This window comes from Castanea sativa, chromosome 8 (assembly GCF_040712315.1).
Source record: "Castanea sativa cultivar Marrone di Chiusa Pesio chromosome 8, ASM4071231v1".
Taxonomy (NCBI): Eukaryota; Viridiplantae; Streptophyta; class Magnoliopsida; order Fagales; family Fagaceae; genus Castanea; species Castanea sativa.
This window is the reverse complement of record NC_134020.1, coordinates 31,751,132-31,767,348: the sequence shown is the minus strand read 5'-3', so window position 1 is coordinate 31,767,348 and position 16,217 is coordinate 31,751,132. Positions and strand designations below refer to the sequence as shown.

The window sequence follows — 16,217 nt, the reverse complement described above, 5'->3', positions numbered from 1 at the left end:
TAAAAATCAATAGTTATGTCATCAATAAATTGTTTAAATTGCAAGTTTTTGTGGTTTAAAATTATGCATAAAATATAATCTTATAGATCATATAGTAAATAATATTTGATTGGCGTAAAATTTGACACGTGTATTAAGAGCGTAAAGAACATACAATCTAACGATTAGATTCTTAAAATATGTAGTAATGTTAATAATATTAAGTAAAGTTATAGCCTCATGTTACAACCAATTTTGTAACTAAATATTATCCTTAAAAATGTTTGTTAACTTTTTTTTATTCCAAATTAAAATAGAACATAGCAGAAACATGGAGGAAATTTTAGTGGGCCATATAAATAAAAGCAAAGTAGAAGAGTTTTACCTGCATTGAGAAGCCATTATTGCAGGACGTCCAGTAGGGGTGTTAAATTTGAGTTTCATCCCATGTTTGAGTACCGGCAATGTGCTTCACTACAATCTGCCAGGCATGCTCAGTAGCGTTCTCCAGGCTCCAGCGCCTTTTTAATGTCTATATTCTGGTGCATTGGATCTTCAATTGAATGCAATCAATTGTATTTGCTTCAGTAGGCATTGTCCTTTTCATTTTTTAGGGTGTCCAACGCAAGCAAGATTAGCCCCCTAGCTAGTAGGCCTTTGACATATCCAGAAGGCTTAAGCCGCCTGGAAGTCCCCCAAAAACAGTTACTAGTAATGCTACCCATTTCTGCCGAATAGGATGATGTACGATAATACCTTGGATTGCAAATTAAGGAGGATGTTTATTGTACACACAACTGTCACAAATTTACAGATACTCATAAAATGCACTTAATTGTGACTTCAAATCACGATTGTCAGTGACCATACAAATTAAATCCAAATTTAAAGGATTGTCCCATTAGACCTAACATGCGTCATTTTTTAGTAGAAGTATTTATCACGTTACTTAATTAGAAAGGATTAGGATTCAAGTATTGCACCAGTGCAATTCACCTATCTCCTCTCATAATTTTTTTTTTTTTCACTTTTCACTTTTTTAACTTTTACTTTTTACTTTTTTAAATTTTTTTCTAAATATTTTTGAATCAATAGCAACTACCAATCTCAACCATTCATAAAAATCTCAATACACTCAGAAAAAGTAACTTAGGTAATTATTTTGTCAGAATTGTAAGCAATAAAAGTAACAAAAAGTTAGCAAAGAAACTAATGTCGCTTATTTTTATAACTTCAAAGACCAATTGGTAAACTTTAGAATCCGATATTTCGGCCAAAAAAATCTGCTACTAGGTAAGATATCTTCAAACTATTTTCAAGCAAACCTGCTCATGAACACACGCTATTGTGATTCGTGAGAGCGATGCTACCTTCATCTACTGCCACTTGAAGTTGTCTGCCATTGTTACCGTCAGCCATTTGAAAAATATTCCACTATTTTTTTAAGTGGAAAGTATTCTATCTTAACTCTTAAGACATAATGCTATGTGCTGCCCTTATCATAAACCAATTAGGGTCCCCAAGGGTTGATGTACACCTTCCAATTTCCACCACAAGATCTTCTTACCAAACCTAGCCAATAATTCCATTGTAAATCCATAACATGAAAGTTGTGTGTCCCTAAAATGTCACAAGTTTTTCTTAACTCTAAAATCAACGCCGAGAACACCAATGTAAATCCTACTTTGTTAAATGTAAGAAAAAAATATTGATCACAACCTTACATTTTTATATTGGACCGACGGACATGGGCAATGACAGATACTATTGTTATATAAACTTGACGCATTGTGCTACATTTTTAAGTCTCGTCCAAGAGTCCAACATTCTATTGTAGCTTAGTCTTAAATAGCCACATTTGCCTTAACCTTTTCCATGGCAAACCACCATAATACAATCTTCTCCCTTGATAGGAAAGATTTTGTGCTTGTATTACCCGCGAAACCCACATCTTCATGTGTCCTTTCTCTTTCTAGCATTGACAACAATCCCAACCTTCAACTTCTTTCCCACACCGTTTATGTGTACCGATCTAATGTTGATTCCTCTAATGATAATAATCATGACTTCACATCAAGTTGTTGCAGGCAAGCAGATCCAGCTAGTGTGATTAGAGAAGCTCTCTCTAAGGCTTTGGTTTATTACTATCCTCTGGCTGGCAAGCTTAAGAAAAACTGTGCTGGAAAACTGCAAATCAATTGCACCGGAGATGGAGTGCCATTCTTGGTGGCAACTTCCAATTGCGACCTCTCTTCTCTTCACTATCTAGATGGGGTTGATGCTGAAGTAACCAAACAGTTTGTCTATGATATTCCATCTGAAGGTGACTCCGGTTACCACCCTCTTGTTTTTCAAGTGACCAAATTTTCATGTGGGGGTTTCACAATTGGGATGGGCTTGTCACACTCCTTATGTGATGGGTTTGGTGCAGCACAGTTCTTCCGAGCCCTGGCTGAACTTGCAAGTGGAAAGAGTGAGCCATCGGTGAAACCTGTGTGGGAGAGAGAAAGATTGGTGGGAACACCTACTGAGGAGCCTTTCCAACTCCATGTGGATAAGACTTCTTTAGCAGCTTCACCATATTTGCCAACTACAGACCTCTTGCATGAATGCTTCTACGTAAGTGGTGATAGTATAAACAGACTCAAAATGAGTTTGACGGAGGAATGTGGGAGTGAAAATTTGAATGAAAGTTTCACCACTATTGAGGCTCTTAGCGCATATGTTTGGAGATCAAGGTTTAGAGCTCTAAAATTCAGATGGGAAAATTCTGTTCTGGTTGATTGTGGGGATAAGGAAGCTATTGAATCCACCTTTGCCAGATGGGTATTATGGGAATGCTTTTACAGAGGCAAATGTAGACTTAATGGGAGGGGAACTGAATGAAGTACCACTCTCAAAGGTGGTGAAACTCATAAAAGATAGAAAAAAAGTTGCTTCCAAAAGTGATTATATCATGCACTCACTAGGCGTTTTGGAAAGATGCAGAGAAGTCAATATAAAGTTTAATGGTGGAGGTGCATCAATGGTTTTAACAGATTGGAGGCAACTGGGTTTGTTGGAAGAAGTAGATTTTGGATGGAAGGGTTCAATTAACGTTATACCGGTGCCAATGAACATATTTGGGTATGTGGACTTGTGTATGTTCTTGCCTCCCAGCAATGTGGATCCTTCAATGATAGATGGGGTTAGGGTATTTGTTTCTCTTCCCAGAGCTGCCATGGAAGAGTTCAAAGAAGAGATGTGTGCTCTTAAGATTGGAGGTGATAGTGCTTGTGCTTAAGTTTTTTTTTTTCCCTTTTCTTTTTGTTACAATAAGTGGGATAGATGGTTTTCATTAGTTTGAACCCACTAAATTTTCAAGTTTTTGCTACTTAAGTATTGTATTTTGTGAAAAAAAAAAATTATTGGTTTTATAATCCACAATAATTATGTATTATTTTTCAGCTTATAACTTCAAAGGTGATACTAGAAATAATACAAATTTTATTATATAGAATTTATAAATTGACATATCACTAATTAAAAATAAACCAATTCAAGCATTCATTTATTAAATAATTGAAACTCACTAATTGCATTTATTTACCCATTAAATTTATGAAATAAAATTTTTAGTAGCTTTAACACTTTCCAATCAGTTTCCATAACTTCAATTATGGTTGTGCATATTAATATCTAAATTATCGGAAACAGGTCTTAGTGTGGAGCCAAAAAGCAAAAAGATCACACAAATACAAATTACAATTTCTTGGAAAAACATAGTTTTATTACCTCGTTAGACGTAAGAGAATGTGGAGACAAGCCTTGCCTTGAGAGATAGGCCATTAACTCTTTTTTTTATCTTGCAAATAATGTGGGCTGAGTATTTTTCACTAATAGCCTATTTTGCGCGAATAAGGGCACTTGATTGCAGGGCCCAATCCGAGAGAGAGAGAGAGAGAGAGAGAGAAATTGGGCCATTAGAATAGCCATGAGCCTAACCCGTGTAGATGAAAGTAGCATGAGCTATGAGCCCATTCTGTGTACTGGGAATTGATGGGCCATATAAAGGCCATAGCATGGGTCATGAAGCCTGATCTATAAGGTTAAGTCCATCGGTTTGAAATTTCATTTTGTGAAGGAAAGTTAATGGGTCGAGAGTTTTAATATATGAAGTGAAGTAATTAATTCGACTTAATCAAAGACGTGAAGTAATTTGGACTTCGTTAGAAGCCCATTTTATATAGAGAAACATACGTTATGAAGTTGGAGTTTTTTAACTTAGATATTGAACATGTTATAGACTAATTCCTTACATTGTAATGATATGGCATTTAAATAGAAATTATAGAATAAATGGTGAATTGCAAATTATATCCCTAAAATTTGGAGGTGATTGGATTTTACATCTTGAAATTTCAGAATTTGAATTTTACCCCTTGAAATTTGGGGTCTTTAGATTTTATACCTTAACGTTTCAAAATTTAAATTTTACCCCTTAAAGTTTAGGGTTGTTTGGATTTTACACTCCCAAATTCTGAAACTTTAGGATGTAAAATCCAAACACCCCAAAACTTTAAGAAATAAAATCCAAACACTCCTAAAATATAGGGGGTAAAATCCAAATTCTGAAACATCAGGATGTAAAATTCAAACATCACTAAACTTCAGGAGGTAAAATCTAAATTTTGAAACTACAAGCTGTAAAAAACAATCACCCCCAAACTTTAAGGGGTAAAATCCAAATTCTGAATCATTAGGATGTAAAATCCAAACATCACCAAATTTCAGGGGGTAAAATCTAAATTCTGAAACTTTAAGATGTAAAATTCAATCACCCCAAAACTTTAGGGGTGTAATTTGCAATTTACCCTAGAATGAATGAGTAGCTATGACAAGGCCAAAAAAAAAAAAAAATTCATCAACAACATGATTACACAAATTAATGTGATGCTATCATATTCACTAGGTAAGATTAGATGTCTTTAAACCATTTGAATTAACTTGATCACACGCTAATGTGAGTGCAATGCAAGCAATGTGTCTTCATAGGAAAACTCTTCCCTATGTTTAATTCACACTCAGTTTTACTACATTCTTAAGTGTCAATTTGTGATCGATGCACGATAACTCTATCTTCTACCATGTACTTATAGTGGTCTCATGTATAAGTTATCTAATCGAATATCTAGTGCTACTTGAAATTGGGTACCTTTATCATTGTCAGCCATGATAAAATTACAAAAATGGGTTTAACTTACTAGTTTATTATTATCCAAAAATTATTGGGTGTTTTCATAATACAGTAACATTGTTTTTCTTTCTAGTACATTTTTATATGATGAATCTCATAATGAATTTAATTAATAGAATTTACTATAAATATGAAAAAAATGAACACCAAATTACCAACTTACTATATTTTGAAAATATCTAATAATTATTATATTTTATCCTGTTTGGGGCCAAGAGAGGGGGATTGATGTTTATCTTAAAATTTTCACCAACAATATTTGATTATTACGTTAACAAAGCCAACAACTCCGATGAAAAGACATAAGAAGTTGCTTCTAATGCACACATTAAAAATTTACAAGTTTTTATTTACTCTTAAATCTAGCCAACAACTCCCATGTAAATCCTCTGGCTTGCCAAATGGCAAATCACCCCGAATTTCAATATTATGATTTAGTAAGCTATTTTCCTTTCTTTTTTTTTTTTAGAGGGAAGTTAACTTAGTTATTTTTAGATTTTTTTTTCTATGGATGAAAATTATTTTTCTGATTAAATTAGTAGTTGGTATTTTTTTTCCTAAAAAAAAAAGTAGTTGGTATTTTTTTGGTCAATAAAAATTAGAAATTGCAACTTTATATATGGATAATGTTGTAAAGAATTTGATGACTATAATCTAAGGGTCCTACCATATGAAAAGGAGACAAATAATAGAATTGAACATAAAACTCATAGAGAGTTTACTAGTTTTGGTTTTCATAAAGCTAGCACATAAATCAGAAGAATTTGGTTTTCTGATATTGCAACTACAGAGAGAATTGTAAAGAACTGTAATATCCAATGTTAAGATCTCTTGTGAGTTTATATAATTCATAGAGAAAAGATATTGAAATTGGTTTTATATAGTAAATTTATTTAGAGTTGATCTTGTAATTTTTCCCTTTTAGGGAACAAAGTTTCTAAGTAAATTTTAGAGTTGTTGTGTGTGATTGATCTATTTTCCTTTTGGTTTGGTAGTTTTGGTTATAATATTTTTAAGAATTGATTAAAATATGGTTAAATTTCTTAATTCTTATAAGACCACATTGTAACCCAACAAAATGACCTCTCTATCATCTTACCGAATGGGCTTCTTTTATGTAATAGTTGAAGTCGTAAAGAAATTACTCTTCCCTTAAAAAATAAAAATGTAAATCCTGGCAAATCTTTTGCTTGATCTTTTTTTCATTACTTTGTTGAAATTTAGCCATGGTTGGTACGGAGTCTACGGACCTTGTAATGATGGTAACTTGTATTGCTTGGCTAGCTAGGGAATTTGTGACAAATACGTTTTCATATTCGATGGATATGGCCTTTCAATGCTATGATATATAAATGAGATACATTACCATATTTTAGTCTCATCCAAGATTCCAACTATCAATTTATCCTCTTCTTAAAGTCCTTGGTCTGCATTAACCCTTTCCATGACAAACCACCAATGTACAACCTTCTTACTAGATAAGAAAGATGTTGTGCTTGTTAAACCCTCAAAACCCACGTCTTTGGGTGTTCTTTCTCTTTCTAGCATTGACAATGGTCCTGGCCTCGAGCTTATTTGCCAAACAGTTTATGTGTACCGATTAAATGTTGATTCCTCTTATGATAATAATCATGACTTCGCATCAAGTTTTAGCGGGAAAGCAGATCCAGCTTGTGTGATTAGAGAAGCCCTCTCCAAGGCTTTGGTTTTTTACTATCCTCTGGCTGGCAAGCTAAAGAAAAACAGTGATGGAAAACTTCAAATCAATTGCACCGCAGATGGAGTACCATTCTTAGTGGCAACTGCGAATTGCAAGCTCTCTTCTCTTCATTATTTAGATGGGGTTGATGTTGAAGTAGCCAAGCAGTTTGTCTTTGACTTTCCATCTGAAGTTGACTCAGGTTACCACCCTCTTGTCTTGATGGTGACCAAATTTTCATGTGGGGGTTTCACAATTGGGATGGGCTTGTCACACTCCGTATGTGATGGGTTCGGTGCAGCACAGTTCTTTCGAGCCCTGGCTGAGCTTGCAAGCGGAAAGAGCGAGCCCTCGGTGAAACCTGTGTGGGAGAGGGAAAGACTGGTGGCAACACCTACTGAGGAGCCTTTACAGCCCCCTGTGGATCAGTCTTCTTTGGCAACTTCACCATATATGCCAACTACAGACATCTTACATGAATGCTTTTACGTAAGTACTGATAGTATAAAAAGACTGAAACTGAGTTTGATTGGGGAGTGTGGGAATGAAAATTTAAAAGAAGGTTTCACCACTATTGAGGTTCTTGGCGCCTATGTTTGGAGATCAAGGTTTAGAGCTCTAAAATTGAACTCAGATGGGAAAACCCTCTTCTTTTTGACTATGGGGATAAGGAATCTATTGAATCCACCTTTGCCAATTGGGTATTATGGGAATGCCATTTCGTCTGTAAATGTATTGTTAATGGGAGGGGAGCTTAATCAGTTGCCACTCTCAAAGGTGGCGAAACTTATAAAAGACAGCAAAAAAGTTGCTTCCAACCCTGATTACATCCTGCACTCACTGAGAGTTTCGGAGAGACTCAGACAACAAAATATAAATTATGAAGCTAGTGGTGCATCAATGGTTTTAACAGATTGGAGGCAACTAGGTCTGTTGGAAGAAATAGACTTTGGATGGAAGGACCCAATTAACATCATACCGCTGCCAATGAACATATTTGGCTATGTGGATTTTTGTTTGTTCTTGCCTTCTTGCAATGTGGATCCTTCAATGAAAGGTGGTGTTAGGATATTTGTTTCATTTCCCAGAGCTGCCATGGCCAAGTTCAGAGAAGAGATGGACGCTCTCAAGCTTGGAGATAATGGTGAACGTATCTGAGTGTTATATTATATTATTGTGGAAAGTAAAATAATGAATAACGATAATATTGTGCAAAGTAAAATAATAATGATAATAATAATAATAATTTCTTAAAATGTCATTAAGCATTATATTCGAATCTTAGTCCTTGAATGTGACTTCAATTGTGAAAGTGTATTTCTAAAATCTAAATTAAGGTGATCTTGTTAGGTTCTAAGACTTTAAGGAATAATGTATTAGAACTTCAATGTATAATGTATTGGCAAACTATGATCAAAATATAGAGTCTAGGTTTAGACTTGCTCAAAGTATGTTTTATTGTAAATTTGGAATCAAATGATTACAGAAATTAGTGGTCAAATTCTGCAAGGCTCCATTGATCGAAAATTAGATTCGATCGATCAAGAATCGTGCAGAATTAATTTTCTGCAGCATTTCCAACTCTGCCCAAGCCCATTTGATGTATAGGGTTTTATGTTTTACTTCACATATAAAAAGAAAAACCTTAGTTACGTTTTAGAGGCTTTTGATGTGATGTGTGTTGAATCTCTTGTGAGATCTAGAAGTGTTTACCTTCATATACACTTAAAATTATCAAGATCAAGATTGATGTCAAGAGCTTAGTAATCGCTTCAGTTGTTGTATAAAAGAACTTAACAAAGATCTGAAATCTTTGAGTGGAGTCTTAAAGTCACAAGTAGGAGAACTTGTGGTTGCAGTAGATCAAAGAAAGAAGTAGTCCGTGAACTCGAAGCTGTCACATGGTCGTAGTAGTAAGTTTTCTACACGAGGTAGCAATAGGATGTTAGTGGTATAAGTTCTATTGTACAAACTTCAATTCTTTCATAGTGGATCTGTTTTACCTTGAGAATAACTAGGTTAAATCCTCCCTAGGTTTTTTACCAATTTGGTTTTCTTGAATCATCAGATCTATGTATTCTTTACTTTCCGCATTATATTTTTTTTACACATATTTGTTTAACCTAGTTTTAATTAACAAACTTGTTAATCAACTTGGCTTAATATTAGGTTAAACATATGGTGTTCAGGGTTTTAAAACGTACAAGTGGTATCAAAGCTAGTTAGCTCTAGTGTTTAGATCCTTTGATATAAGAGTTGATCCTTGATCCCTACTGTCATGGAACACAGTTACTCTCTTATGATCCCACCTCACTTTAATAGGAATAACTATGCCTACTGGAAAGAAAGGATGAAAGCATTCCTGAAATCTATTGATGAGAGAGTTTGGAATTCCATTGAATATGGATGGGAGAAACCAACTACTCCTATAAGCGAGTGGTCAACTTCTCAAAAAGAAGCAGCCGCTTTTAATAGCAAAGCCATGAATGCATTTTTAAATGTTGTTTCTATGGAAGAATTCAAGAGAATTTCTAATGTTGAGGTTGTTCATATTACATGGAATATTCTCCAAACTATGCATAAAGGCACAAAGGCAGTTAAGATTAATAAACAGCAGCAGTTAACTACTAGATTTGAAAATATTAGAATGTCTGATGATGAATGTTTTGATGAATTCTATGCCAAACTAAATGATATTGTTAACTCTGCTTATAATTTGGGTGAAATTTATGATCAACCTAAGATTGTTAGGAAGATTCTTAGATCCTTGACTGAGGACTTTAGACCCAAAGTGACTATCATCACTGAAAGTAAGGATGTGGACTCCGTCCCTATTGATGAGCTTGTAGGATTTCCCTAGTCCTATGAGCTAGACCTATCCAAGACAAACAAATTCAAATCAATGGCTCTTAAGTCAATTAATGATATTGATGGGAATGGATTTGATGATGAACTCTATTCTACAGAGATTGTCTATCTTGCTAAGAACTTTAGAAATTTTCTTAAGAATAATAACAGAAAGGCAAAAAGTAAAAACAATGCTGAACCTAGAAACTTCAAGAGGAATGAACCAACTAAGCTTAATAACAATAATGAAAAATCAAAAGAAAAAGTTGGTCAAACCTCTAGTAACTCTCTAGGTCAACAATGTTTTGGTTGTCAAGGGTACGGTCATGTAAAATCATAATGTCCTACATTCTTGAGATCAAAGGGTAAAGTTATAGTTGTAGCCCTTAGTGATGATAAAGTTTCTAATCACGAGTCTGGTAGTGATGAAGATGGAAACTTCATTACTTTCACAGCTACAGCTGAAGTTGATGAAAGTGTTATGGTTGAAGAGAGCCTTTCTAATGTTGAACTCTCTCAATGTGCTGATTTGTAAGAAACTTTCAATAAGCTATGCAAAGTTGCTCAAAGGATGCAATGAATGTTGATTTAGGTTGAAAGAAAATTGCTTCTCTTGAACTTGATAAGAAAGATTTGTTGTTGAAATTGCTTAATGCTAATACTTTGATTGATAAGATGAAGACTGAGAACATGTTGTTGTTTGATAAGATTAAGAATTCGGAACTAGAATTATCTGTTGCTAAAGAACAAACAAATAGGTCTGCTAGTTCTAAACTTAATCACATGTTGAGTGTTCAGAAGTCTGCCTTAAACAAAATTGGTCTAGGTTTTGTAGAAAGCATCTCGATGTCTGAAACTCATTCCACGAATTTTGTTCCTTCTTCTGAGCCTTCCAAGAGTGAGACTGTCAAACCAGTAGAAGTTACACCACCTCCTAGGAAGATTAAGGTTGATTTTAAAGAGACTAAGCCTAAGAATCCTAACCTTCCTAAGGATAAGTTGCATGATAGACTTTTGTGGGTTTGTCATTTTTGTGGAAAGACTGGGCATATTGGTCCAAATTGTTTCAAGTTGCAAGTTGTGAAGCAAGCAAATAAGCCAAAAGTACCTGTGCCTCAAGCACAAGATCCTATGGCACTTATTAGTGAATTGGTAAAGACCTTAAACCTTTATACCAATCCTGGAGTTGCTCAGAATTCTCATATAAATAATAACTCCAATGCTAGAGTTGCATCTAAAAAGTTTTGGATGCAAAAGGCTCAATCTAATTAAGTCATTCTGACATGGTCCTTTGCTTTATCTCAATACTTATTGTGACCATTCTTCTTTTGCCTTATTGTTTTTCCTTTTTGCTTTTAGGAATTGCATTGCATTATATTCATGCATTTCATGTTAGGTTGCTTTTTGTTTTCCAAAAATTAAAAAAAATAAAGGGGGGGGAGGAAAGGAAAAATGTGTTTTGCATCATATATCTTGGATTTTATAATCAAGGTTGGCCATAGTATTTTTACATAACATGCTTGTGTACCTTGTTTAGCATAGATGCGCTTAATTTTACTGCACTTTACTAGTTTTAACTATGTAGTGCATGTTGTGTGGGAATTGTTTATAGTGTTTGATCACATGATCTTGATTTTGAAGTCACATGCTTTTGATTGCTATGACTAGAACTTAATGAGAAAGGCATAAATAACCATCTCACCATTGTTTACTAGCCAATCATGAACACCTTAGTGCATATCATAAGATTTTGTGCTCAAGAAAGTGTAACACATGCACAAAAAGAACATAAGGTGTAGCATCGAATTAATACTCAAATTGGTGTGTACATTATTATGCTATAACAAATTTACAATGAAATAAAATTAGTGTGTACATTATCTGGCTTAAATATCAATTTATCAATTAAATAAAATTGGTGTGTACATTATGAGGCAAAACAAGAAATTTCCATGATTGCAAGCTAGTTTTCTAAGAGATGTAGGAATTATATGATGTAACTCTTTAGGTGATAGTCTCTTTCAAACTTATGTGATGAATTCCGTAGAAAATGTGATTGATTACTATCTACTTATCACCTCACATATATCTCATGTTTTTGCTAGTTGCACACAGTACACAAGTTATTCATTGCTAAACTTAGTACATGATATTGTACGTGTGTGAATGTGTTTTGGTCATCCAAGATTATATGTTCCTTGATTTTAATACAAAATGTGTTTACTGTTTGAGTTTTCGGGACAAATTGGTTGAAAACTTGTTTTTGAAGATCTAGGTTAAACTCAAGTGTTTTTGAAAAACTTTTAAACCCATAATCATGTATTTTATTCGTTAAATAAAATGGTTTGAGTGATTTGTGCTTAAATCATGCGTTGTTTTTTAAAAATTTCAAAAATCCAGATTTTCAATCTATCGAATCTGTTTTTTGACCGATTGAAAATGCGTTAAAAGTTTAGGTTTGAATCTGCCTATCTCGATTGGTAATAACGCCTTAAAATGTATATTTGTTATATATTTATGTTGGCGTTATCTTCTTATTACTATGCTTAATTTGTATAATTAAGCCATGATTTGCATTAGTCCCTATTATTTATCTTTACATAATTTCTTGAATAAGATGCCATTCATTGTGTGTAATTTTATATTTTCAGGAAATCATGTGAGAAAGATAAGTTTACAGGAATTTGTGAGAGAATGGAGGTCAAACTAGAATTAAGTGGAGCTAAAGGACCATGCTTAAATGTCTAAGGAGGTGCAGCTAGAGTGCTTGGATCGTCTACTCTGATTGGAAGCTTCAAATAAGGAAAGAAACTAAAGAGGCAGAATCTGAAAAGAAAAAATCTAATTTGAGTACTAATCAGTATTTTGGGTGTATCTCACTCATCAAAAATCCAATTGACACAAGGCTAGATGAATTGGAACCGTGACTTAATTATCTACAACTTTTCAGTTTTGAGTTTTTCGAAATTCACAAGTTACTACTGTAAACCTGGACAGAAATTAAAATAGGAAAAGTTTTATTTTCTTTGGACACTTTTATTTTAGGGTTTGGAAGGGACGCTAAGGAGAAGGAATTTTGGGCAGAGAAAACCTTGTATTTTCCTTTCTCTAATGGTAGCCTAAACTCTTGCTAGGGCTAGGGGTTATGTTTCTTCTATACAGTATGAATATTCAATGTGATTTTTTCTAAGATTTTATCAACAACATATTTGATTGTTTAGTTGGATTTCTTTTGATGTATTAGTTCTTCCGTGCTTTCAATAAGTTCAATCATGTTATTCTTATTGTTTAGATGAATTTCTAATAGTTTCAAATAGAAATCAGATTTTAAAGTGAATGGGTTTTTCTGAAAAACTTTTCTAACCGCATTATTAATCGAGGTTATCATGCGTTCTTGAATTGTCTCAGTTCAACCGAATCATAAGTTTTTATTTGTATAAGAACAATCAATTATGAAATAGATATTTCTTAGATCACAAAGAATCTCATATGGATATAGGGAAACACCACGATGCCCTAGTATTTACATTATTGATTTGAATCAGTTTTTATTATTATTCTTGTAAACAGTCACCAAGCAAAATTATTTTTCTTCTTCACCCAAATTTTTATTTAATTATATTGTCTTTGAATTTACCCCGCTCCTTGTGGTTCGACCTCGGTACTCTGAGAATTATATTATTACGATCTCCTGCAGTTGGGAGTGAGCAAGCAATTTTGGCACCATTGTCGGGGAGTTGCTGCGTGTTCAGAGGCAATTTGTTTTTTTTTGGAGCAAAGCATAGCTGGTGGAAATTCTTCTATTGGTAACTTCGTTCCATTTTTTTTTTCCCTTATTTTGTTTTTATTTTTCTGTTTGCTTTTATTTGATTGTGTATTCATTGTTGCATGAGCATTTGGGTTAGAAACAAGAAAGGCATATTAGAAATTTTTGAAACTTACTTTGGTACTCTTTTTGACACACCTTCACCTTCACCTTCTTCATCAATCATGGGTGATGAAGCACGTAATAATCATAAGGAGAATAGAAGAACTATGTATGAATTGTTGCATCCCACACAAAATTCTGTTCCTTCATGCATCATGTTTCCACCTAATGCACCACATGTAGAACTGAAACAAGGTTTATTAGCAATACTTCCTAACTTTAGGGGACAAGAAAATGAAAATCTTTATGTCCATGTTAGAGCCTTTGAAGAGGTAATCAGTAGTTTCTATGCACAAAATATTATTGAGACTGCTAAGTTACGTTTCTTTCCTTTTTCTCTTAAGGATAAGGCAATAAGTTGGCTTTACACCTTGAAACCTAGGTCTATAGGTAGTTAGGGGGAGGTGACCAAAGAGTTTTTTAAGAAACATTTTCCTCCCCACAAAGTCCAGCAAGTAAAAAGAAGGATAGCTAGTTTTGTTCAAGGAGAGAATGAGACCTTATACCAAGCTTGGGAAAGGTACAAAGATCTTTTCAATTTTTGCCCAACTCATGGGTATGAAGATTGGAGGTTGGTTAGTTATTTTTATGAAGAACTTACACCTAGGGACCGACAATTTGTTCAACTCTCATGCGGAGGGGACTTTTTACAAAAAGAACCCGAAGATGCAATGGATTATCTTGATGAGATAGCTGAAAACTCTAACACGTGGACTGGACCTAGCCCTATGGACTCCACTGATAGGACTAGAACTAACACTACCACTTCTAGTGGAAGTGTTTTTAAGTTAAGGGAAGATGATAACATGAGTGCAAAAATCAGCATGTTAACTAAAGAAATTGAGGCACTCAAAATGAAAGGAAGTAAGAGTGTTAGTGCTACCTTTAGAGAGGACCCTATGGAGGTGTGTAAAATCTGTCATGAGATAAACCATGCTACAAATGAATGTGCATCACTTTCATCATTTTTAAATGTGCCAGAAGAACAAGTACATGCATTTAATTCATATTGGCCAAATAATTCTTCATATTCTAACAATTATAACCCAAATATGCGAAACCATCCGTATATGAGTTATAAGAGTGACAATGTGTTGAATCCTTCTGCTCCAAGGAATTTTAATTCACCACATGCATCATCATCATCATCATCAACTAGACCTTCCTTGGAGGATGCACTTAGTACTTTCATTCAAAGGCAATATGAGCAAAATCAAAAGTTTGAATCCATGCTCACTAGGCTAGATGAAGAGGTAAGAGAGACCAAGAGTCATATAGCTAAGCTTACAAATTCATTGAGTGGGATAGAGAGAGGGAAGCTTCCTTCCCAAACTCAACCCAATCCCATCAATCAAAATCTAAAAATTGGCTCTAAGGATAAAGATAAGGAAGTAAAAGCTGTGACCATTTTGAGGAGTGGTAGAGAGATTGATAAAAGTGCTCCTTTAATAACTAAGAAATCTAAGGAGATCCCAGTTGAAGAAGATAAGGTTGAAACTGAGTCACTTGGGCTTGATGACATTGAACAATGCCCAATCCCTCCACCATTTCCACTAGCCTTAAAATTACCTAGGAAATTGGACACCACATTTGAGATATTAGAGCATTTGCATCAAGTCAAGATAAATTTGCCATTATTGCATGTTATCAAGCAAGTGTCTACATATGCCAAGGTAATTAAGGACTTATGCACCATCAAGAGAAAGCATCATGTGAAGAAGACTGCATTCCTAACAGAACAGGTAAGTGTAGTTATTCAATATAAGACCCCACCAAAGTAGAAGGATCCAGGTTGTCCTACAATCTCTTGTAGTATTGGAGATTACATCAAGGAGCATGCATTGCTAGATCTTGGGGCAGGTGTTAATTTGATCACTTTCAGTGTATATCAAAAACTTGGACTTGGTGAGTTGAAACCTACTTCAATAACTTTACAGTTGACTGATCGCTCTGTAAGGGAACCGAGAGGGATTGTTGAGGATGTGTTGGTGAAAATTGAACAATTTTATTATCCTGTTGATTTTATTGTTCTAGATTACCAACCTGTTTTACATCCTAGTGTTCATACCCCTATTATTTTGGGTAGACATTTCCTTGCCACAACTAATGCTTTAATTAATTGCAAGAATGGAAGGATGCAACTCACTTTTGGTTCCATGACTTTGGAGCTAAACATATTTCATGTGGCTAAACAACCACATGAGGATGATGATTGTGCTTATGTGAACCTCATTGGGGCAGTGGTTCAAGAAGAGTTTAATAAGAATTATTTTTTGATCCTCTTGAAACTCTTCTTCATAATTCTGTTGGTTCTTATGATTTAGAATGTGATATTCATATATCTGAAAATTTTTCTTTGTTGGATTCCTCACAGGTATTGGAAGAACAACAAATGATGGCAATTAATAAAGGATAGAAGCCTTGCTTTGAGGAGCTACTAGAAAATGAAAAAAAGCTTGTGCATTCAAGTGAAGAGGCACCATAACTGGAGCTTAAGCCACTGCTCAATGGTCTTCAGTATGCATATT

At 34.3% G+C, this 16,217-nt stretch overlaps 2 protein-coding genes and 1 pseudogene across 2 annotated transcripts; all 3 read left to right on the top strand.

Moving 5' to 3' along the window:
- Positions 1–1,811: 1,811 nt before the first annotated feature.
- Positions 1,812–3,262, top strand: LOC142606206 (tetrahydroanabasine acetyltransferase-like; annotated as a pseudogene).
- A 3,397-nt stretch (positions 3,263–6,659) lies between these two features.
- On the top strand, positions 6,660–8,333 carry LOC142605743 (tetrahydroanabasine acetyltransferase-like). Its single transcript, XM_075777186.1, has one exon. The coding sequence runs from the start codon at positions 6,660–6,662 to the stop codon at positions 8,070–8,072; it is 1,413 nt and encodes a 470-aa protein (XP_075633301.1). The 3' UTR covers positions 8,073–8,333.
- A 5,418-nt stretch (positions 8,334–13,751) lies between these two features.
- Positions 13,752–16,013, top strand: LOC142606205 (uncharacterized). Its single transcript, XM_075777590.1, has 4 exons — positions 13,752–14,079; positions 14,254–14,755; positions 14,930–15,431; positions 15,522–16,013. The coding sequence occupies exons 1-4, from the start codon at positions 13,752–13,754 to the stop codon at positions 16,011–16,013; spliced, it is 1,824 nt and encodes a 607-aa protein (XP_075633705.1).
- Positions 16,014–16,217: the final 204 nt, after the last annotated feature.

Coding starts and splice junctions, on each gene's coding strand:
- LOC142606205 (XM_075777590.1), top strand. CDS start 13,752: ATGGGTGATGAAGCACGTAATAATCATAAGGAGAATAGAAGAACTATG. Junction 14,080..14,253: donor CTTGAAACCTAGGTCTATAG/GTAGTTAGGGGG, acceptor ATGGGTATGAAG/ATTGGAGGTTGGTTAGTTAT. Junction 15,432..15,521: donor CTGCATTCCTAACAGAACAG/GTAAGTGTAGTT, acceptor GATTACATCAAG/GAGCATGCATTGCTAGATCT.
- LOC142605743 (XM_075777186.1), top strand. CDS start 6,660: ATGACAAACCACCAATGTACAACCTTCTTACTAGATAAGAAAGATGTT.